Below are 24670 nucleotides of genomic sequence, written 5' to 3' on the forward strand. Positions count from 1 at the left end.
AATTGTTGCATATGTTTTTAGTAAGCAGGCCAGATTTGAAAAAACAAAAGGCTGCTTTCACTGCAGACTTTACATTTTTACCACAGTTTATGCATTTTCATGTGCAAATCAAACTCTTGCACGTTAGTTGTGGGATAAATTAGAATTACTGACTGCCCGATGACCAGTAGAAAGAGGATCTGTATCAAAGGTGAGACCATCAGTCTCAGACGTTAGTGGTCCTGTTTCCAGGCAACAATAATGATGACTTGAAGGAAGACAAATGTAATGCCAACAGCAATCTACAGTGAAATCTGTTGGTATCCAGAGTCCCACAGTATCCCTGATTGGTCAAACCAGATGATATACATGCTACATTGCTGGAGCGCTTCTAGTTGAACTGAAAATGACATATCTATACCTCTCCCACTTTTGATCAATAGTTATTCATTATAATTATTAAATAGCTATTCATTGTCGTAACAAAGGAGGATCTAATAATCTCTTGACATCATTAACACAAGGAATGATTTGAGTGTATTCTAGGACAAGGCCAACAAGCTGATAACTGGAGAGATTACATAGATTATATCCAGCAATTGTTTATTTGTTCTTCTCTTGATCGCCTAAATCTAGCAACACTGGGCAGCGCAGACATGAGGTCTAGCATCTAGCCGATACGTATACGCAAAGATTACTTTTATAGCTATCAGGTACTTCAATGTTAAATTTGACCTAAGTAGTCAAAGAGAACTGCTTGTGGGGATTATGTAAGATATTTAGAGATGATATTCTTTGACATTCCTCTTTTCTTGTCTGTCTTATTACCTCTGTGTTAACCAATGTAGCATTAAAGCGTCTATGGAGAAAGATTTGTAGCTTTCGTCAAAAATGAGACAGATGAAACCTGTACAGAAATTGGAGATTGGCATTCAACATTTACACGAACCAGAAATATAAAACACTTGGTCCACACATTACATACTGATTGATTGTCACTGTAAAAGATTCTTCATTCTCATATTTGACAGTGAGACCACCAGGTGTGACTCCAGCACAGTGGGATCAAAGGAAAGGAGGAAACGAAGAATCAAAGGGTGAAAACAGATTTGATTTTAAACCAGTTAAATGTGTGGCCTGGTCCATTATCATAGCCTGTGATCAATTATTCATGGTGGGAGAGCTCTGGGGTCAGATGTTACCTTTGTAAACATTGGTTTCCCATGCTGAGTGACCATGGTGCACTGATCACAGTCCAGGGTGATACAAGAGTTGTGGAAGGACTCCTTGGAGTGTTTGAGGATGTAGTGGAGTTCAGTGACGCCCCCCTCGAACACTGTGCTGAAGTAACGGGGGATCAACGTCCGGCCGATAGCTGCAGGGGAGACGAGAGAGAGGACCGTGCTGTTAAATACTGAAAGAGATGAGATGTGAAGTCACCTGGAGACATCATTGAAGGGGAATATTTTTCAAATAAGTGGTGTGTTTCATGGTGAAGTCATCATGTCGTAAGAAGTAAGGGACAAATCCAAATCAAAGCTTTTCACCCAGTTTAGGACCTATAACTTTGTCTGACTGGATCCATTTACTTTGATGTGGATCTCAATTGTGACAAATTTGCAATACACATACTTTGTACTGTAAGTATTAAACTTAAAATCAGGGGGAAAAAAACCTGAAATAGCACATGAAGATGAAAAATATTCAGGAGTAAGGCTGCATGGAAAAACACTGAAATGGGAGTATTTCAGAACACTATGATTCACGTATTAAACTGAATTATTAACACGGCCAACTTCTGCACAGAAAACTTTCTAGAGAAGCCTAAAGAAACGATGAAGCGTGTGGGGGATGAATACTGGAGGAGTCATGGAGGAGAAAGTATTTTCAGTGTTTTAAAGCCCCCAAGCTTTGTCTGATTTCCATCTGCACTGTATTCACTATTTCAAGGAGACGAAAGGATGACACAGTGAGATAGACTTATGTCTACCGTCACATTATGGATGCAGTTATGATACGCATTCTATAGCTTGACAACCTGAGTGCTTTCATTTCAGCAATCAGGTATGGATTGTTAATATGTAAATATAGTCTGTATTTGAATCATAAACTGTATGTTAGTTCATATGGCTGATTAAATGAGACTGTACCACATTGTACTGATATATTTGACTAAATACAGTAAGAATGTATAAATCAATCCCATACCTGATAGGAATATACCTGAATAATAATAATAATAACTATAATAACATGAAAACAATTTGTGACTGAATGAAGCCTTGAATTAAACAAAGCATTGGTTCTTGAAAAGTCTTGATTTTGATCTGAGAAAAAAAACCCAATACAAAAAACAATCTACAAAAAAAAACATTATTTGAAATAACTAGGGAGAGTTGAAAGAAGCAGAGTTGAAATCGAAAGGTCTTGAATGTCCTGTGATTCATCTTTGATTGAGTGTTTCAAACTCTGTACACAACAAACCAAGGTATTTTTGTTGTTTACCAGTTCGGTTGAAATGTGGACATCTTATCAATTTACTACATAATTGCGATACTGCAGCAAACAGTTGACAGTCCTCACAGCTTAGCAGCGTATCCACCTCTGTAAAGTCAGCAAAAGCCACTCAGCGGTCTATACGGAGAAGAAGACTAGTGTTGGGAGATACTTCCATATTAGTATTTGGTTACTAATCCTTCTATTATTGTGCTCGTTTGATATTGACAAAAACATCTAATTCATTGTTCTAGATGCACGGCTGTGGTAGCAATAAAATCTCCACTTCAACAAGCCATTTTGTTTTAAACAGTGACTAGAGTAGCAATGACTTGTCTAACTCAAAGGTACCACGACTTGATTCTGACAGTTTCAGTATTTGCCACTTGTTTTGAGGAAAGCACACATTTATGAGTCACTGCTTGGGTTTTAGTTCTTATGAGGGATATTTTTCTGCATGTGGGCAAAGTGTATTTTCTGTGCATGTGAGTAGAAAATGGAAAATGTTCATGCCTGGGATTTTTACTCTGAATATAAAGCAAGATTTTCTCCAAGGCACAACTTAATATGTAGATCAGGGATTGTGCAGAGCAGTAATACAGAACAGCTGCCTCAAACTGCTTTCTCTTGGGCAAAAAATTGCAGCCTGGTTTTGGAAACTGCAGCACTCAATATTGCGATTTCTGTTTGTTGTTGATCAGCTGTGCAGAGCCAATCTACAGCACGCACCACAGCATCTCCCACGCTACACCTTTGCAACACGTTCCTCCTTAAAAAAAACAGCCTTTTTTAATGCTTTGCTTAAGGTGCTTGGGGTTTCTGCTGAACTACAGATTCTCATTTTCGACACAACCCTGCTTCATATTCTTAGGAGTTAACACACATTATAACACGTGACAGCAGCCCTTTACAAACGCAGTCGTCAACCACTACTGACCGGGCAGATCCATTGGAGCAAATAGGTTTAAGTACCTTGTTCAAGGGTACCTAAGGTTCAAGGGTTAAAAGAGGTGAGACTGTCATTCAGTCTCTTTTCTATGGACGTGGTCTTGGTGCCTAGCAACATTTCTTGACAGTTCCTTCTTTTGGTTCCTGCAGGGATTTGGTGATCACTGGGAATATTCTTCTGTTGCTTTACATTCTTCGAAAATCTACTACTTTAATTTCGCTTTTCGCTGCTTTTTTATCAGATTTCTCTAGGATTTTCCTTGACGACCAAATCACCGACAGCGGCCCCTCTGCAGACTAATGACCCCCGGTTGTTATTATCTAATAAAGATCAGATCACAGTCACTCTGTTTTGCCTCCTGTATGATACTCCCCCCAAAAAGTTGTGGTGGCTTGCTACAAATTGTCTGAGGAATTAGATCTGATCTGTTTGCTAAGAAGCTGACTGTACCATCTTTTACCGTCCCTTCTTATCAAGACAATCTACCACATGGTGTAAACGCCAACACCCTAATACTGACATGTCATAATGCATGATCTTCCTGCTGGGCTTCAGCCAGACTGTTAAACGACAATAAAACAATAATCCCTTACTTTGGGATTATAAAAGTGAACATGTTGGTATTTCATTGCGTTCTCACCTGCTGGAACAAGTCTCGACTGTTTCCTGCCTATCAAATCTCAGTCATTAGAGCGTTGCTGAAAAAAAAAAAAGGTGCGCCACATAATCCAGCAGCACACACACTCTGATTTTAAGCAGGAATAATAAATTTTAGAGTCAATACTCGGCTGGCTTGAATTATGCTCTTTCTGGTGGTTCTCTCGAGGATGGGTGGTCAGGCTGGGGGTACGGTTGTGTGCTGGGCTGTAGCCTGGGAATAAAACTTCATTTAGCAATGAAATGTCCCCCAAAGACACTGACTCGATAAGCTCCTGGGGTCAGACCTTTGCATGGGCGAGTCTTAAACAAGCGAGGGAGTGAAACAGAGAGCAAGAAGAGAGAGAGAGAGTGAGGAAGAGAGCAAAGGAGAGAGAGATGGTGAAGGGGATGGGTATGGCGTGATTGGTTGTGGGGGATGGAGGGGGTGTACCCGTGACTGGCATGTTTTTCAAATTCGATAAAGTCAGGCATGACTAAATAACACATAAAATGTTGGGCATCGTGAGCAGCGGCTGAGAGAAGAGGATGGAGGAAGAGAGGAGGGAGGTGGGTGTGTGTGTGCTGCAGGCTCTGCATGGTGTGTATGACTGTGTCAATGATGCTCTCTCTCTCTTTTTCTCTCTCTCTCTCTCTCTCTCTCCCTCTCTCTCTCCCTCTCTCTCTCTCTCTCTGTCTTGCACACTTCCTCCCTCCCTCGCTCGCTCTACACCATGGTTGAAAAACAAAGTACGTCTAGGAGTGGAGCTGACTGCTAATGCGGAGGAGCTCTGAGGAGGGGAGGGGGAGGGACAGAGGAGGGATTGGGACAGAAAAATAAGTGAGGGATGAGAGAGAGAGAGAAAGAGAGAGGGAGAGAGGGTAGACAAAAAAATGAGGGCTTGTCAATGAGAGAAAGAGGACACACTGAGAGGTAATAGAAGGAGCGAGAGCGAGGAAGCAGGAGAGAGAAAGAGAGTGAGAGACACAGAGGGAGAGCAGGGAGCGAGGGAGGCTCAGGTGGTACGCAGATCTACCTACCATCATACCAAGCCAGGAGTTTTGGTTGTGCCTTCTCAACCAAAACTACACTAATAAAACCCACAGTGCATAGCCCAGGGTGACAGAGTGAGAGGTCGGCGGTGTAACGGCAGCCATGCAGGCACGTCTTGGATCATTTCATGCACCGTAGTCTTGTGTTTCTCTTCAAATTGCTGTTTTCTTGGCTGAGGTCATAAACATTTCTTTAGGGCTCACGTGATCTGTCTATATATTCAGTGCCATGCTAAGGGGCCCTTTAAAAATAAAACTCTGATTCATTAATATCAGTTAGTATTAGTCGATTGAGTCGTATTAGTATATACTGAATGGTCCAGGCCAGTGTAGATTTGAAAGGTGCAAATTTCAAGCAGGAATCGATTTGTAACCTCAGCGATAGAAACTGTTGCCACCGCACATCTCCACACCAACGCAACTGCATTCTCACAAAATTGAACGCAAATATGGTCAAATGTCCGAGGACCAAATAGGGATGGAAAGGGAAGCGTTCCACGTGGAGTAAGAGATGAAATGTGGACTAATTAATCTCTATAGTGGCAAAAATAAGACAATAAGCCTAATGTGGACAATAATAAGAAATATCTGTTTACATCACGAACGGAAGAAAAGCTTAACAAACTTCAAACAAAGCACTGCAGAAAAAAAAGATCATATTTGTTTCCTCTTCCTCTTTACCTAATACCATTGCTCTCCTTCTCTCTATCGACTGCTTCTTCTTCCTCACCGTGCTAACTGGCCCGTCTTCAGATGCGGGGCACTCCAGAGATGCGGATTAGCTGGCACTTGTTTGGGCGAACATGACAAGCCGCATATGCCTCTCAAGTAATGTGTACCCAAACATGTAATTTACAAATAATTAACGTGGTGTTAATTAGTCACATTAATTCATGCCACTTTGTCGAGATTGTTTCCCCCCGTCGGTCCCCAGGACTCCTGCCAGCAACGTCAGCCAGCGAGACGGCAAGAGCGTTTTTTTTTCTTTCTGCTCCAAAAGCGAGAGCGGGGCATCAGAAAAAAGGAGGAGGCCCTGGCTGGCAAACACACGCTGTCAGAGTGGCACACACACACACAGAATACATACAGGCACGAACACACACATTCAATCATATGTGCAGACTAATATTAATCCTCTGCCTTCACACACACACCTGTGTACACCAACACACGCACACGGGATGAGATGCAGATGTGTCAAATCAAACAACAGATTTTAACCAAATGTTTGGAATGTTTGTATGTTAGAAAGTTTATCAGATTACAACACGATGATTACTGAAGAAAAGAACCAGTGTGAGAGTGAAAGGACAAAGTCACAAATGTATTTGTATGTGCATGTGTGTATCTATGTGTGCATCTGTGTGTGTGTAAATGCAAATATGGGAGCAGCTGTCCCGTGTGGTGCGTCTGAGCAATGGTCTAATGTCTCTGGTGGCTTTACAGCATACTCTATATAGTACATGTTGTTGCATATGTTTTCATAAACACGTGCATGTGTACACACACATGTGTACACTAAATGTGTGTGTGTCACAAACACACTATTGTGTATTCTATGTAATACTGTACTTGCATTGTGGCATTTACGTGTGCTTGTTTGTGTACATATTCCTATATATACAATATTGCTATGCCTATACTGTACATTCACCAATGTCCATGTGTGTTTGTGTGTGTGTGTGTACACAAGTCTATATGAATAGAGTTATGCATGTATATGTGTTTACACATGGTTATGTGTGTGTGTGTAAGCTGACCTCCATGGCAGCACTGCTGCTATGAGAGCAGTTTGGCTGAAGCTGTGGCTTTGCTCAATGTGTTGTCCACTGCCACATGTACACACACACACATATACTATATACAGAGTAATGATGCACCCTGGGAGTAGAGAGGCAGCTATGTAAGCATCATATATCCTTATACATGCACACCCACATGCATGAACTAAAATAAACACATGTTAGTATACAGAAGACTACCAGCAATCATAAATGAGCTACATCACCTCCCCATCTCATGTGAACCCTTACAGACCAGTAATCATTATATTTTGTTATAGTTTGTAAATGAAGAGTGAAGCAACAATGACTGAATTTGTCTTCATGTTGATACAAGTATTCTCTTTATATTATTTTCCCTTTTAGAGTATAAATTGCACGTTATAAAATGTATGTATGCATTAGTTTGTACATGCATTAAGCCTTATACTACAATAAGATTGAATGATTAAAGATCCAATTTGTGATTATGGAGCCTTTATGCCAGTGAGTGTCCACTGAATCTAGTGCCCAAGGAAGGCTTTGGATCAATGCCTAAAGTACAAAATGAAAAACACAACTAGTAAGATTGGAGAAGATATAAAATAATAGTTCTTCCTTCAAAGCAGAGACAAAGTTCCATGCTAAACAAAACGCCAACCATCAATTCTATTTGCATAAATTGAGAATAAGAGGCGGGAGCTATGGTCGACTGAAATACTAATAACTAGAGGAGAGAGCATAACTTTGTTGGAAATAAAACATAGAAGACATACAGCTCCTCTCAAAAACTCTTGACATATGTTTGGGAAAACAAAGTCATTACCTGAAGGTCATTATCTAAAGTAAACCTTTCAATGTCTGCAGAATATTGTGTAGTCTCCGTTCCAATGACACCTAAAAAATGATATAAATTAGGTAAAACAAATAAAGTCACACAAACACATATTGATCGCTTGCTTTCAAGGTGAAACTTGTGCTTGTTTTGTTGCGTCTCTCTCAGCAAAACAACTTTCCCTTTTTATGTGGGTCATACTTGAAAAACCCTGTTCACACAGGTATGTTGTGGAAAAAGGGAGCAGGATATGAAGTGTCTGGTCTGTGATGGCTGGATGTTCTTTAACCACATTCAACCAGACCATGATAACTCCTATCCATCCATGACAGCTGAGCTGAAAGGATCACAGACACAGTCAAAGTTTTCAAAGAATGCTAAAGGAAAATAAAAGGCAAATTTCATCAAGGTGAAGAGATATGAGCTCACACAGATGAGGAGTGGCTTTGTGTCCAGTGTGAGTGAGGGAAAACATCTCAGTGATGCCCTTGTCTGCTTTAGTTGCCAAAGATAAAGCTTGGATAGTTTATCTGTACTTGTGAGCATATTTTCATTTCTTTCCTACCTTCTTAACCTAACCTTTACTCTGCATAAGCAGGCTCAGGTCATTCAGGCGGTGGAACACATCTGCCATATAGGCCAGTTCTGCTCTCCACTCCTCATCGGAAAACAGTCCTGCATACTGTGGTGGTCTGCTCCCATCTGCTCACACAGGGTGGAGAACAGGCGCCACTTCAATGCCCTGGTTTTAATGAAGTTAACGATTCCTGCTGCGCCACACAAAGCCCGACAACTCATTTAGTAATTTCTTAGCAACAAGAGCCTCATGATAACAAAAAGCTGGTCTGTCATGTCATTGATGCTGCTTTGTCTGTACAGGCACCCACACAGTTTTACCAGGTTAAGACTCCTTGTTCCACAAACTCTGATGTCACCCCAACACCTGGTCTCCTATAATTTTATTCAGGAAATTGTTTGCAACTTGTTTAATGTCTGACGACACCTCGTCCACAAATCTCACATTTGCCATTAGCTGTGCAAGTCCACGTACGTTTGACTCGTGAAGGCTCTCACCCAAAACTATTTTTTCAGTCACAGCAATCTCAATATCTGGAATCTGGATATCATATCATCAAGGCAGGTGTTGTCTGAGAGAGGAACGTTTGTTATCTCCTTTAGGGCCACTGGACGCAATAGCTTTGCAAACATACATGGCTTTTTCGATTTAGCCACTAGATCAGCAATTCGGTAGCTTTTCCAGACCAAATCATGCACTCTCTCATCATATGCACCTGTTGGATATGTGGATGTTGGATATGTGCTGAGGGATGGATATTTGGTCTGCATGTGGTGTTTTAGCAGCTTATTGAGAACCATAGCCTCGTTCGACAACTTCTCCCCACAAACTAGCGTGAGGGCGAATCTGAACTTCAGGTACTTGTTGTCATATTGTCTGGTCCCTGATTTGGGTTTCTTTGCCTGTTACCTGCTTCCACAGGGAAGTGAGTGAGACTCCCGATAATCGTATCCATTTCCTTGCATAGCACACGGGGCAGCTCTGCTACCTGGACTAGTTGTGAGATTTTAGTCATAAAGAAACAAAGGCATGAGGCCTTGGCACACCTGGACAGTTAAACACACCCAAATCAATGGTTGAGAGTGTCAAAGTGTGTCCTTTTGTCAACAGATAAAAGCTAGTGTGAGTGCCGTCCTTTGAAAAGTCCCTTATTTTGGAAATCATTTGGTGCTATCATTGCACCAAGAGATGTCACAGTTTTCTGCGAACGACATTATCTCGGTGTGCAATGAAATTAGTTTAAACCCGGACCACTCAAAATTGTCAGCACCGTTCGTCCAACCTATCCAGTCAGGTGATGATTAAACTGCACACTGGCAGCGTGCGGCTCCACAGAATGAAGGGGAATTAAAAGGGGCTGAAAAGGAAAGAGGAGAAAGTCGGCAGATACTCAGTGGGCGATTATGCAGCAAACTCAGCTCTCTGCAGTGCAGGAGAGAAAGAGAAAGGCTGGAAATGGGAAATGGGGGGAGAGTAAGGAGAAACTCTGTATGATCCATAGTGTGTGCAACCTGCAAGTGTTCATCAGACAATCATTGGCTCAATTCAGTGGCCCTGCAGAACTCAATGGGTAAGCAGGGTACTTAAACTTACATGCTAAGAGGCTCAGTTCCCTCCGTGGCTCTGCGGAAAGAGCTAAGTAGCAACACTTCCAGGGCTAAGGGTTCAAATCCCTTAGTCGTCAAGTGGCACCAGAAGGCACTAAGGCAGCTAATTGGTGCAGAAGTTTGAAATCATACATATATGTTTTGTCTTTCAACATTTATCCACTACCCTATTTTAGAAACTTCATAGACCAGCTCAATGGTTGGCCTGTCCTGTCAGATTTTACGCATTACATGACATCTTCAATGTTTCTGATTATGAGGAGCTTCGAACAGTAGCGATAGTGTTTAAACCAAATATTGAACTAACTCTATACATATTACAACATTGAGCTCTTATCCCGATGCCAGCTGATTAGAATGTTTGAGCAGGGCTTCAGTGTCAGACCCAGGACAGATAGTTCCCCATCAATGTCACGGTTACCCTGATGATTGACTCAGATTTTCAGTTACCGGAGGACATCTATGCACCAGCCTGGCACACGGGCTAAAGCAAACCGAATATGAGACCTGAAGAACAGAGTAGATCAACACACTCAGATAGGGAATATATATATTTTTTCAGCATGTGTACACACCAATGTTTGCTTAGTCCTGGAGTATGTGCTATAATCAATACACTGAGCTAAAAATACTATTAAAATCGATTATTACTCAGTGTAAGCTACTGTTGATGATCAGGGAGAAGTGCAGATGTGTGGATGAATACCTAGCTGACATATTGATCTGTGGGCGTAATCGAGGACTGAGGAGAGCTTACACACCTTGGCAAACAAATGTCTGTCATCCTCCAGTCATACAGTATCTCTATCTAAATACTAATCATGAGTTATCATTACTGGGTCAACAGGGGAGGGTCCAGGTAGGAAATCGTTGGCAAACTGATTAACTCAACCCAGGTCAAGTCAAGTGTATTTAGAAAGTGGCTATGACAGGGCTGTCATGAGCTGCGTCACAAGGGAGGTGAATGGAGATGCAAGAAAAATAGTACAAAGTACACAACTCTCTTAGCGAATATTTGAATTGTTGTTATCAGTTTTTAGTGCTTTTCAAAGAAAACCACAAATGAAACATTTTGAAAGGAACATTGTCCCCATGTCGTGCTTCCAGCTCTGAGAAGAAACCGCAGATAACAGTAAACAAGGTCAACCAGCGGTGAGAATATACTTGTGATAATACAAAGTGAACAGAAAAAAAGAAGGGAAATATTAAATGAGTGCAACAGAGTTCACAAACTAAAAAACTAAAACTCCCTTTTCAATCATTTTCCCTCCGGTTTTTTACAGACTTTTGATATAGAAAAACAATTTTCTAAGAATAAAATTAAAAATATTTAAATCAACATACTGTGCCAAACCCAGGATGCACAAATGAATGTGACTGTGTGTGCATGCAAATGTAAGTTTACATCCTGCTTTATACATTTAGTGTCCTTGAAGCAAAAGGGTTAAAAACACCCATCATATATCCAGAGGCTCACTAACACACATAGGGAGTGTGCGAATACACACACGCACACACGCACACACACACACGCACACGCGCACACACACACACACACACACACACACACACACACACACACACACACACACACACACACTCCCAGAATGTGGGAATCACTGCCCAGAACATGAAATATTCATCAGTCATAAAACTTTAATTCAATCTCTCTCTCTCTCTCTCTCTCTCTCTCTCTCTCTCTCCCTCTCTCTCTCTCTCTCTCTCTTTCTCTCTCTCTCTCTCTCTCTCTCCCTTCCTCTCCCTCTGCTCTCTCTCTCTCTAACTCACTCACTCTGTACTTCCTGTCATTTTGGGGGCAGCTTTGTGCTATTTTGTGAGGTAAACACCTTCCCTGCTGCCCTACAATGCAAAACAGTCAGTAAGAGATTTCAATAAAGCCTCATTAAAACGGATGTTCATACTGTTCAAAATTACACAAAGAAAGAAAAGAAAGAAAGAAAGAAAGAAATGTTGTTGTCCGTAAACTTAAGCTGCACTCAGACTCAACAGTGACTAGAGCTGAATACTAACAGTAGCATGAAACCAAGGCTACAGCTCACAGTCAGTATGTTTCTATATTCAATATAACACTCAAAATCATATTAGTAAACCACAGAATTCTACTTCATCTGTCCATGTATATATCTTATCTTCACCACAATACCGAACAATAATCGTAGTACAGTGTGGATGTAAACATTGTTTTTTGGACCTTTAGATTAATTTCCAGGCATTCGTCTCCAAAATTGTCACATGTCAATAACCATTCCAAAATATAAACAAATGGTCTTCCAAATTGTGATACAGCATGAATTGTGATTTATTTGATTATTTATCAAACCACAGAGGTGATACACTGCTCGAAATGCATACAACTCACAAATAAGAGCTTTGTGTTGTTCAGACCAGAGGCTTCTCGGTGGTTATTTACATGCTGAATGGACACATACTTCTTTTGTAGTGATGTTACTTAATAAAAACATACAGAAAGTAACGCAATTTTCTGTCCTTCTGAACAAAAAATGGACCAACCCTTTCTGTGTGTTCTTAAACAGTAACAGGGGAACACAGAATTGGAGAAAATCAACAGTTAGCAGTCCTCTTTGCGCAGACAACATTGCAGGAAAATTACACATTCTTTACAGCTCAATGCCATTGTAACCAAAAAAACCACAACGCAGATTGAAAAAGGGTAAAAACACAAAGACAAAACATCTATAATTCGAGCATGTGTTTAAAAACACAATTATCTGATGAATACGTCTCAATTTACACTACATCTACAGAGTTCAGGGGAGGACAATGAAAGAATTTAGACAGACAAACAAACAAGCAAACAATAGACTTAGATGTGAGTGAGGAGAATTTTCAGCGGAAGTGAAAACCACTGGAGGGAAATGCAGACATGTCTTTTTCTAGTTTCCTCATCATCTGCAAACCAGTTTCAGCTGAAAGGAAATGGACTGCTATCATTTTGACTTTCCCATCTGAGAACTGGGAGAGGGGACAGAGAGAGAGAGAGAGAACCTCCAAAAAAGAGAAACAGAGGGCAAGCAAACGAGGGAGGACGACAGGAAGAGGGAAAGTACAAAGTGTAAAACGAGAAATGGGGGAGAGAGAGAGAGAGAGAGAAAGAGAGAGAGAGAGATTTCCAAGTCAGTCACCCTCATCCACCCTCACGCCACGCCTGGATGGTGTCTGTTTGGGCAGAGGAGAGAAGGTTGGGGGGGTAGGAAGTGTTGGGGATGGGGGTGCGGGCAGTATATCCCCTGGAGGCTAGCCCTCATCCCCTCTTCACCTCCATCCATAATTCAACAGGGGCCACCCCCCACCCCCTACTACCATCGACCCCCAGGGCGCAGCTCCGCTGGGAGGACGCAGTGCACAGAGGAAGAACAGAAGAAGAGACAAAGCACGCCCCCCAACCACCTCTAGCACGCAACTACAACCGTATGTGACCCTGTTTTGACTGGTAATTGTGGCCCCCCCCATTGGCCCTAAGGGCGAAATAGTGGAAAATGCCGGAACGTAAAAGCGATACGCATCATTTACCTCCAAAATTTCAACAGATGTCAATTTCGGACTAACAGACAAGACTGATATGAATCCAAATACGGTCACTGACCAACACTCAGAAACAAGGGGATGTTAGAATTGTTCCTTTTGGAGAATCAATTACCCAGAAAACCTGTACCTTCAAAGACTTGCTAATTTGTATCCCAGGTGACAAAATGGTGATCAATGCCTTTTTTTCCCCTTCTTCCCTCACTTTTTCTCCAAACCTGGAAAATTCTATTTGAATTGTATTGACAGGCCGGTACAGAGAACGGATGGAAGGATGCTCTCACACCTAACAGTAGGGGTCACTCTAGTGGAGGCACACAATCTCTAACCTTGTTTCTTCCATCTGCCAAACACAGCAACTGTATTGAATAGGACCAAGCCCTCTGCCAGCTATTGAACATCTACGGCGAGGGGCAAGTGCATTTTGCTCTGCAGCACCCAGGGGTCTTAATCAGTGTGCAACCTTAACTGATTTTAGTAACTGTACCTTCAGTCACAGACACATACACACACACACACTCCTTGCGATTCCTAGTGAGACAGAATCAATGGTAATGAGCATCGTCCTGTTCTGCTTGGCCTCTGATAATCAAGCTCTGATCTAACAGAGACACCGTTACCACTAAGGCACCCTGCATCTAACCTGGGGGGGCATATGAAAGCACATTAAGGTGACCTGTACTTACTGTGTACCTTACTTATTGATGAAAGGTAACAAAGTACTCAGTGTTGAATATGTGTGTGGATGTGAATGTGCTGACCGGTGGTATATTGATAACAGGTTTTCTTTGATGGTAGGAGAAGCAGTCAATCGAAAAATGTGATGGTATGTTGGGTTACAATGAAGTCTGAAGTGCCTATTTCAGTAGGTTATGTTCCACAAAAGAGATTCCCTCTGTAAAATAACTAAAAATCTACTTTGTGTGCCTTTATTGTGTAAAAGATGTGCATAAAGAATCAGCTAACGAGACGAAAAGTCGTTTTTCATATCATTCCAACTTTATGAATTCCTCATCTGAGTTGTGAAACTGTAACAGCCATTGTGTGAATGTGTGCGTGTGTGTGGCCATGGACCTTTTTTCATGGAAAAGGAAAAAAAGGGTCTATGGAGAGACAAAAAAGAGCCACATAAACATTTAATACCTTAAGTAAAGCAGAGGAGGACCTTTCGTAGACTATAGAGACTGATGGCTCTCCATCACACTGTATTATACATAAATATGGATTCTGCATGTGCCTTTTGTGTGTGTGTGTGTGTGTGTGTGTATGTGCGTGCGTGTGTGTACAGTCTAACCCCATGTGCCATCTCTACATATGTGTGTCTGTGTATCAGCATGTATTCAGTGGGTGTATGTGTTTGTGTGTGTGTATGTGTGTGCATGTTTTCCAGGTGGAATTGTTCTTCTACTCTCCAGTGTTCTGATGAACATTGTATTTATTATTGATAAAATCTCTCTCTATCTCTCCCTCTCTCAGTCTCTCTCTCTCTCTCTCTTATCTCTCGCTCTCTCTCTCTGTCTCTCTCTCTCTCTCTCTCTCTCTCTCCCCCTCTCTCTCCTTCACCTGTCCCAGAATTTTATTGTGATAAAAGCTCTTGTTGCGCCTCACTTTTCAGCCATGTTTGTCATCATTACTTGTAGTAGTAAACATTCACAAATTCCATTTCAGCAAAACAAATTGAAGATGTGCACGGAAAGAGACCTCATTTGAAGGCTTTTCCAGGATTTTAAATGTTTTTATCCATTAGAAAATACAGTTGCACATTGCACTGGAGAAAAGTGTAAATTTAAATTTTAAGTGTAAATTAAAACAGGGAACAGTGATTTGATGTTTGTGATCAGGACAAAAAAATATCAGGATATAGGCTTATTAATGAATAAAATAAAATAAAATAAAATAAAATAAAATAAAATAAAATAAAATAAAATAAAATAAAATAAAATAAAATAAAATAAAATAAAATAAAATAAAATAAAATAAAATAAATAAAATACATAAAATACATAAAATAGGAGTAGAAGAGTAGGAGGAAGGACAAGAGGAGAAGGATGAAAGCGGCTAGCATAAGCAGGAAAGAGAGGAAGAAAATGTACAATGGGAGGAAGACATGGATGCAGAGAGAGATGATAAAGGGAGAAAACAGACTGGTAAGGAGAAAAGAAAAAGGAGGATGGAGAGGACAGGGGAGAAGAGGAGGGAGGCGGGTGGAGGGCTAGTGAGAGAGAGCAGAGTGGCAGACGAGGCTGTTTTGCGACATCTATTGTTTCTCCCACTGGAAGGGGAAGCTGGTTTTGTTTTGCTTCGGGGCACGCCGAGTGTTAAGAAACAGGAAGCCAAGGGACCTGCCCATCCTCACAGACAGCTGGTGTCCATCGATAGCTGTCCCACCTTCCTGTTAGCTCCGTACAATGGTTCCCACCCAGAACCAAGCAAGCTATAAAAAAACCCACTGACCACTCCCAAACCAGCCAGTACAGCGACTTTGTGGTTGTATCATGAATCTCCTTCACTGACTGGTGCCACAACTGGTGCCACAACTGGTGCCACAATTGGTGCCACAAATGGTGCCACAACTGGTGCCACAACTGGTGCCATCTTGCTTGTCAAAATGGCAAAATCAGAGTTTTTACTGCCTATAAGGTCGGACCAAACTAGGTCAAAAATAGAAAAACCCACTACATGAAAGGATAACTCATGGTTACATAAGATCAACGTTACAAATTGTATCAGTTATAAGATTTTAACATAATGTTATCTGGGTTGTCTCAGCCATTGTCACTGTTGATTTCCAATATGACCCTCTTCTTCTTCTTCTTCTTCTTTGTCTGATCATTTAAACATGCTGTAATCATTTGACACAATACACACAAAAGAATTGACAAACTAATAACACAACATGTACAGTGTCTATAAAAATGAAAAATGAAATTGATAGCTTCTTTCCCTCTTTGGCAAAGGCTCCAAGGATGTGGCTGGTTAATAGCAATGAGGCGTGACACCAAGATGTTGCAGGTCTACGTCAGTTTTGTAGGAATATGGCCGTGAAAGCTGTTAGGCTTTGTAACCACGTAGGTTATCGACAGATACATGTCAGGTTTTTTCCCATCTGAGATTATTCTTCAGTTTTCTTGAATATTGGCTCCAGACTAAAATATTGCAGTGAATATTAATGCGGTATAACGAAGGCCAAGGAAACAGCATGAGCGTGTTTAACCTGTGCAATCACTGTGAGCAAACCTATACATTACTGCAAAAATGTGAAGTTGTATACAATGGGATACAACACACACAGACGATACATGTGCCACCAATTTCAATCTCATCTTGGTAAAAACATGACATTTTAACTTACAATTAAGTATAATCAAAATTTGTATATGAATGAAATCATACTGAGGATGTGGCTGTTTTCTGTCAGTATCACTGCTATACCTAGGACCGATTTTAAAGCTTGAACTCATCTGTATCCAGAACAAACATGCATTCGATTTATCTATTTTAACACAAATAAAACCTGTGGCACGACAATCATTTCATGTTTTATTTGTCCGCCTTGTACTTCGTTGAAAAAACTCAATAAATAAAACTGTCTTGGAGAAAGTAAAGTACTCATACAAAACAAAACAAAAAAATCATATTTCAAGAAGAAAGACCTGTGTGTTGTTGTTTCAGGCAACTCATAATGTGCTTTACTTTCATCCCAGCAGTCTTTGCAAGAGTAGGCGTCAATTATTTTAGATACTGGATATTAGAAGCAAAAGGCTACGATTCCCAGCAGCCTCAAGAGAGCCGCAATATATCTTTAAAAGGCCCATCCTTTTCTTCTCCGGTCAAATGGTGCAAATAAATAAATAACAATTTGAAAAAATAAATAAATAATGCCATTTCCATGTAACCTATTGCGAGAATGTGTGCTGCGCTTACACCCACAGACTCACACGTACTGCATTATAAAAACTGTCAAGGGACGAACAGAGATCATAATTCGCATGAATTTGACTGGCATGACAGCAAAAGGTTGATTAAGAGAATATAATTAAAAGGCTACAAATTTACTCTTGGGTCCTTCTCTCTCTCCATCTATCTCTCTATGTGTGTGTGTGTGTGTCTCTCTCTCTTTCTCTCCCCCTCTCTCTCTGTGTCTCATTTTGATCGTAACTCATATTAAATCAAATTTTGTCCGGGTTTGATGTTAATGAGTTTGCAACCGATAGATTTTTGCTACACAATGCAAGAAATCACCAAATATACTCAATATACTCATCAGCAAATAAGACAAAGGATTGACTCTGAATGCATTTGAAATCATGAAATAGTTAACCAGCAACGTGCAAAAAGCAAAATTCTGTGAGTCTCCATCCATCTGTCTTGATGGGACCCGACAGAGATCAGCTACATGCAGACTAAGTTGCCACTGGTTCTTGTTCTGGCCATCAAGTGTGTTTTGTGGTAATAATTGGTGTCTTGGCTCGATCTGTCGCGTTTAGGAAACACAAACGCACAGTGCGAGATTGATTCATCATTTTTAACCCTGGGATATTCTCTGTGCCTTTCCCTTCTTGCCACCAATGTGTTCACTTCTCTCATCTCTTCCACACTCGGTGGCATCCAATCTGATTGGCCGCCCGAACCACACAGACAGCAGAGCGGGCCAGTTGCAGAGACGGAACGATAACGGGCTTATCGCCAGGTGAAAAATAGCAAGAAATGGCAAAAGTCTTCTTTTGTGGCACTGACTGAACAACCCACCGCTCCAAGTCAGTGTCTCACGTTTAGGGAATGCTTAAAATAACAGAAAAGAAAAAATAAATCCCTCTTTATTCAAACTTAACTTTGGCTTTCATGGCATGATGAGGTAAATCTCGGTTCCAGAGGCCAAATACTCAATCCTCAAAAAATTGCAATATTAATAGAGGTGTCAGGGACAAACACACACACTGTACTTGTTAACAGCAAAGCCTTTTTTTGTGTGACAACAGATAAAAAACATGAATACATGAGTCCCAACAAAAGCTGTGCATCAGATTCACAAAGCTGCTCGGATCCAAGGGAATTACAATCATGTCAAAAGCTGATTCATGAACAAATATTGGTCTCTGAATGGTGAATGTGGCCATGAAAGGGGACATGCTAGTTTTTGTTGTTGTTTTTCCTCTTGTTTACAATGTAATACTGTGATAAACTGCATGTTGTAATGTGTTTGTGAACATTTTTAAGTTATAACACTGGATGTTCTTTCCTATATAAATGCATTGTCACAGTCATGGGTCTTGAATTGCTCTGAAAGCTTGATTTTTTTGTCCTTTACTTCTCTTACATGTTTACATTACATCATGTAACACATCCACCAAGCTTGAGGTTAAACGCTTGGCCGGCATCTGTGTTTCACAGTCTCATTGGCATTATCAAGCTGGCCAATCAGAGCGGTTCAAGCTTTTCTAGAGGGAGGTGGCCTTAAGGAGAGCACCTAAATTGTGTGTTTTCACTTACTGTGCACTTATGTGTTATTTTGCCTTCTTGATATATTGTATGCTGCATACAGCTGAATCTTCCCTACAGTAGATCAAATAGTTTATTTTTCTTCAATGAAAAACAATCCTCTAGTCTTCTTGCCTTTTTCTTTCTTTCTCTCACTCAATCTCTCATTTCCACATGCATACGTTGGATTAGCACAATAGAAAACATATACACAAAAATGATAGTAAAATCCCATCAACTTGTTACACAATAGATGGCAGTATAGAACTACCCAGCAACGGCATACACAGAAAAAATGTTACGGCTACAAATTTTAGTCTCTCTCTCTCTCTATCCACCCCCCCTCCCTCTCTATCCCTCTTTCTCTCTCTCTCTCTCTCCATCTCTCTGTCTCTCTGTGGTTCCCAGGCTCAACACGACTGTCAATCAGCAGCAGCCTACATCTCAGCGCTGCAGCTGAGCCAGGGCCACATCATCCCGCCTGCCAATCACCGCTCTACACCTTCAATTCATCCTATCCATCTCTCTGTAAAGCAGCTGCATGCGTCCACCCTCCACTCCCGCCCCCTCCCCAAAACAACCCCAGAAGCATTGAGATCCCCCCTTTAACTCTCAGCCCAACACAAACAAACACACATACACGCGCGCCCCCCCCCCCCCCCCCCCCCCCCCCCCCCCCCCCCCCACACACACACACACACACACACGTTCATTCCCTAGCACATGCACATTCACATGCCAACATTCCCCATCACTTGCTCAAAGAAAAACACACTGACAATAAGACACAGATACGTATGTACACCCACACACACACATGCACACCAACCACATCCACACATCCACACAAGCAGACAGGCAGGCAGGCAGGCAGGCAGACACTGCACCACTCTCATACCTTCACTGGGGCCTCCTCCTCCTCCTCTTCCTCCTCCTCCTCCTCTCCTACTCTTCATCCTACCACCCAATTCAATAATGCAGCCCCCTCCATGCAGCCCTCCCACCCTCCCCTGTCAATCTTTTATTCAGCAGAAAGGGAGCGGGATCACACACTGGTCTTATCCTTCCATCGCAAACTCCCGTTCAGCCTCTTTCACACAACTATGACCAGCCTAGGACTCTGTGTGTGTATACATCGCTTTGATTACTTAAAGGACTCGGACACTGTGTTTAGCACTGCGCAGCAAACATCAAGAAAGGTCTCGGCGAAGATTGGCTACACAAAGACGGGCTGAACAATAGATATTAATATCAGGATAAATGTACGGATGGGCGAGAACGCAGACACAACAACCTTGATCGAGTGATGTGTCTTATATTCTACACAGGAAGTTGTTTAGTTCTCTAATCTGCACTCAAGAACATCAGTAGGCATTTTGATATCTAATCAAACTGATTAAAGGGGAAATCAGTCATTCAAATTATCAAATTAAAACGTTAGCATTTAGAGTCAAAGCAGGTTATTGATCGATATTTGTGATTATTATTCAATAACCAACACAATCATTATGAACACAAAGCTTGTACTTAACTTGTGCTTTGCTTTCTTACTTTTCTTTTGTTTGTCTGATTGCTGCATTTCATAAGCAGCCGTTTAATGGGAGATAAAACATCATCAAACCAAAAGCTTTTTATATACTATTAGTGATTTCTATAGGTCAGGTGAGACAAATAAAAATATGAAAATCTCACAATTGTTTCTTTTACTTTGGAAATACAGGACTTAAATCACAACAAAGCCGTCTAACAGAGTCAATCCAGAATGTTCATAGTCACATTTTTTGTTGTAGGACTGAGGATAGAATAGAAATATTACCATGCCGTTCACAATAATATAAATATTTCTAAACAAGTCTAAATACATGGAAATGGGTGCGTTTATTGTTGAGCTATAGTGACTGTAGAGGGAGAACAGTTCATTCCTTCACACAAATTAAGGCAATTTCCCATGTTTTCTTCTTCCTTATTATGTCCTCATGCTTCCTTAAAGATTATTAGCCATGGTCATTTTCCAACTGCAATTATTGCGTGCTGCAATGCAAGAGTAACTCAAGATGAATAGTAAATGTGTTGTGAATCACTTTCATAGTTTGCCCTGAACCAGCTCACTAAACATGCAGAGTTTTCCCTCTCTTGTTTGAACTGCTTCTAAAATGAGCCTTGCTCTTTGATTGCATCATGGAGTGCAGCTTTCATCAGATGCCTCACAGATTGCAGTGCTAGACAAGGTAGTGGAGCGAATGTTAAGGCCATGGCAAACCGAGGTATAATTAGATAGTGTAACTGAGTATTTGGCGTAAAAAACTATAATTGGACAGCACCAACGGAAACTTATTTTACATGCACACACCAGTGCACCCATATGCAGCAAAACACTTTCCTTCCAAGTGAGTACCTGATACCACAAAGTACACATTTAGAAATACAACGTTTTTACCAGTGCATGACTTTATAAGGTTTTACTTCCTCCCAAAATAATAAAATATTATGATACTATTCTCAAAGTTCTCTTAGGATCATTTTAAGAAAGACGAAATAATACACTCTGTCTGGATAAGCGGCTCCGGTTGTTGTCTGGTTATTGTTATTAATATATGTAGATTACAATTAGACAGAACAGAGGATCTAGTTTGAGTTTCCTGTTCATTAGTGACACAGGGTGAGAGAAATTAACCAGCAACCACATGCTATGGCTGGTTTGTCTACACTACCTGCTTTTGGACTGGAAAGCCGTTATTAAAAATTTTAATTTGAATCTCCACTTGGCTGGAAGACCATCACACAGTCATACCAAAATATCACGTCAAACATAAAGGTTGATTGATAAGCTCTGAGCCCGAGACAAGAAGAAGTAAGAAAATCCTTTTCTTTCACAAAGATTGTAAGTGACAAGTTCCAGGTGATTGAATGTTCTGTCAGTTGTAGAAGTTTGACACACATGACTCCTGCACACATATTGGGGGCTTTGAAAAAGTAAAAGTGAGGACTTGACTTAACTTACCGAATGATATATATCTAAAACACATAATTATAGATGGCATTGTGCGTTACACTAATGTACAATAAAATGATCGAGAGATAGAGAGAGAGAGCAAAAAATTAAATTAAACTAATGAACCTGAAGAGCAGACACAACAGGATTACGGACCCAAGAAGTGTCTTAAATAGTGGCGGTGCATTGAAATGAACTTGCTGCGGCTGTGCTCATTAACATAATCAGTCTTATTAAATACCGGGCACAACTGAAAACATGCGGCAACAAAGAAATGTGTGGCCTGGGAGGTAAATTGCATCATCCTTTGTAAATCTGGCCACAAGTCTGCTAACTATGACAGTGGCCTTGAAAGACTTCAGCATCAAACCTACAAAAAACAAATGAAAGGACTTTTATAAAAGTCATTAGATCCTTCAAGTGTTGTTGGCAGGAGCTTGAAAGGGATTGTTTTGGATAATAAATAACACCTCTAAATTGGAACCTATGGAACCACTTTAGGCTCAAAACTTATCAATCAAGAGTCAGTACTGATTTACAGGCAAAAATTATGCAAAGAGCCAACAGGCTGAAAACAAATGCTTTTCAACTCGTCCTCCAATAATTAGCTCATAGGAATTTCCAGTAAGATCTCATCCTTTACAAAGACACAATAAACACCTAAATACAGGTTCACACAAACAACAGATTAGGTAAATTGGCTTTTCTAATTTCTCCTCCGCTGAATGTTGCGAAATTACAGTACGGAGGAATGAAGTGAAATGATTGTTTCCTTGCAATTATCATATAAGCTACCATATGTCTAAAATTATAATTCAATTCCAATAATAAATGGAATTTTCACACTTCTACCTCAATATACTATAATTATCTCAATGGAATAATAAATACATTATGAGTGCTCCAATGCAGTGACAAATAAGCACTAATAATAATACATTTAAACAAATGCATTCTATTCTGCACTCTAGGACAAAACATTAAGAGCCATTCATTTGCTTGATGTGTTAAATCTATAAAGAGTATTTAAAATGCTCAAACTCAAATCTATGAGCTAAAATAATCACATAATGCACGATTCACTGCACACTTAAACAGAGATTTGGTTCCCTTGTGTTTTGACCTTTTGTTTTGTTGGAGGTGTTCCAACTTGCCGGTGTGGCCCTTTTAACCACTGGTAACTACTCTCCACTCTCATCTCCACTGGTCTGCGTTCTTCTGACCTGAGCAATGATAACTATGTATATCTGTGCTCCACAAAGGGCTGCAAGCAAAGATTATTTCAGACAAAGGCCACCGCTGGTCACATTTACATTTTATATGTTAGGCAGTTAGCTGATGCTCTTATGCACGGTGACTAACAATGAGTACAACAGCAGAGTAAGCTTAAAATTCCAGATTTCCACAGTGAAAAAAAAGCAAGGTATGCAAGGTAGAAAAGTGATTTGCATATTCAAATACAGTAACACACTTGTTGAGCCACACATCAGTACATTAACATTCACATACATTATTCAGCAATGTCCTCGTTGCTTGTATGTGGCTCTTAAATATCTGAACATGGTGATATGACAGTCAGACATGAGTACCAAACAACAACAACATGGCAGAGTCTCACAGCGGCAAATGCTGAGATGACACGTGATGACATTTTAGATATTAATGCAACATAGGAAGCATGTTTTTTTAAAGACAAACCCTGCGATGCCTGATCACTGTCACATTTCCTGCACTACACTGAGCATTTTTCATTTTTTCAAGTAGATGGCACTGTTATAACAGCGTAGGTGAGCAGGTTGATATAAAGTGCCCTGCTCAGGGTAATTCTGTGCTGCACAATTAATGATGTAATGATCACAGACACAATTCTCATTTCCATGATTAACAGTGGCTGCTCTGATGTGTTCAAGTCAGCGCTTCCTATTTATCTGACCAATACCAAGGCATTTGTTTTCAAGCACACTCTGATTACTTGGTCTCTACCCGTTTAAGTGTACAGTATGTAGCTGCATTTTCCATACAACTATGAACCTTGCTTTATTTACTTAATTCTGTGATGCTAATTTAATGGAATCATTGTTAAAGGGGACATATTACATATATATCCATGTACATATTCTTATTTAGTGGTCTTCTCTGAAACAGTCACCATGCTTTAATGTACAAAGAAGACACTGATAGTACTATCCCTTGCTGTAGCACTGCAGGGTGCACTGATTGAAAACAAGCATTTAGGTACTGTCTCTTTAAGGCCGCCTCTGTTAATTGGTCAGCAGCATCATGGCTGACCTGGCAACAGCTGGAGCATGAAACACAGAAGCTGGCCAAATACTCAACGAATAGCCTAGTCTAACCAGGTGTGAGGCAGTACCTCAGTGGGTAGAGCTTCCGCTTGGGAACCGGAGGGTCGCCGGTTCGAGTAATGGGTGGTAATGTAAGTCGTTTTGGATAAAAGTGTCTGCTAAATGAGTTGTAATGTGATGGTGAGGTAAATCCAAAGGTGTAACAAGTTGATGACAACATGTAACAGAAATATGAGATTAAACAAATTGAAGCTTTGAGGTCATCACTCTCTCTAGTATATAACACTGAAAAAAGAAGGAAGATAACAAAATATGTCCACTTTGATTCCTGTCACATAAGTTTGTAAAGCTTTATGAGAAAAGTGAAGGCTGTTTTGTTTGGGTTTACAATATTAAAGTTCAGTTCAACAATCTGGGGGTACTTCAGGTAAACCAGGTGTG

The 24670-nt window shown here is 40.6% G+C and overlaps 1 protein-coding gene across 2 annotated transcripts in view; it reads right to left on the reverse strand.

Annotated features, from left to right (window-relative positions):
* ldb2a (LIM domain binding 2a) overlaps positions 1-24670 on the reverse strand; it is a 72224-nt gene that overhangs the window by 28068 nt on the left and 19486 nt on the right. For both annotated transcript variants that reach the window (XM_076149091.1, XM_076149090.1), the window contains exon 3: positions 1182-1354. In XM_076149091.1, the coding sequence (XP_076005206.1) occupies positions 1182-1354 (173 nt within the window). The remainder of the gene's footprint in view (positions 1-1181; positions 1355-24670) is intronic.

Source organism: Genypterus blacodes, unplaced genomic scaffold (genome assembly GCF_046128005.1).
Source record: "Genypterus blacodes isolate CSIRO-AG114 ecotype Tasmania unplaced genomic scaffold, CSIRO-AGI_Gbla_v1 ptg000044l_1, whole genome shotgun sequence".
Lineage (NCBI taxonomy): Eukaryota > Metazoa > Chordata > Actinopteri > Ophidiiformes > Ophidiidae > Genypterus > Genypterus blacodes.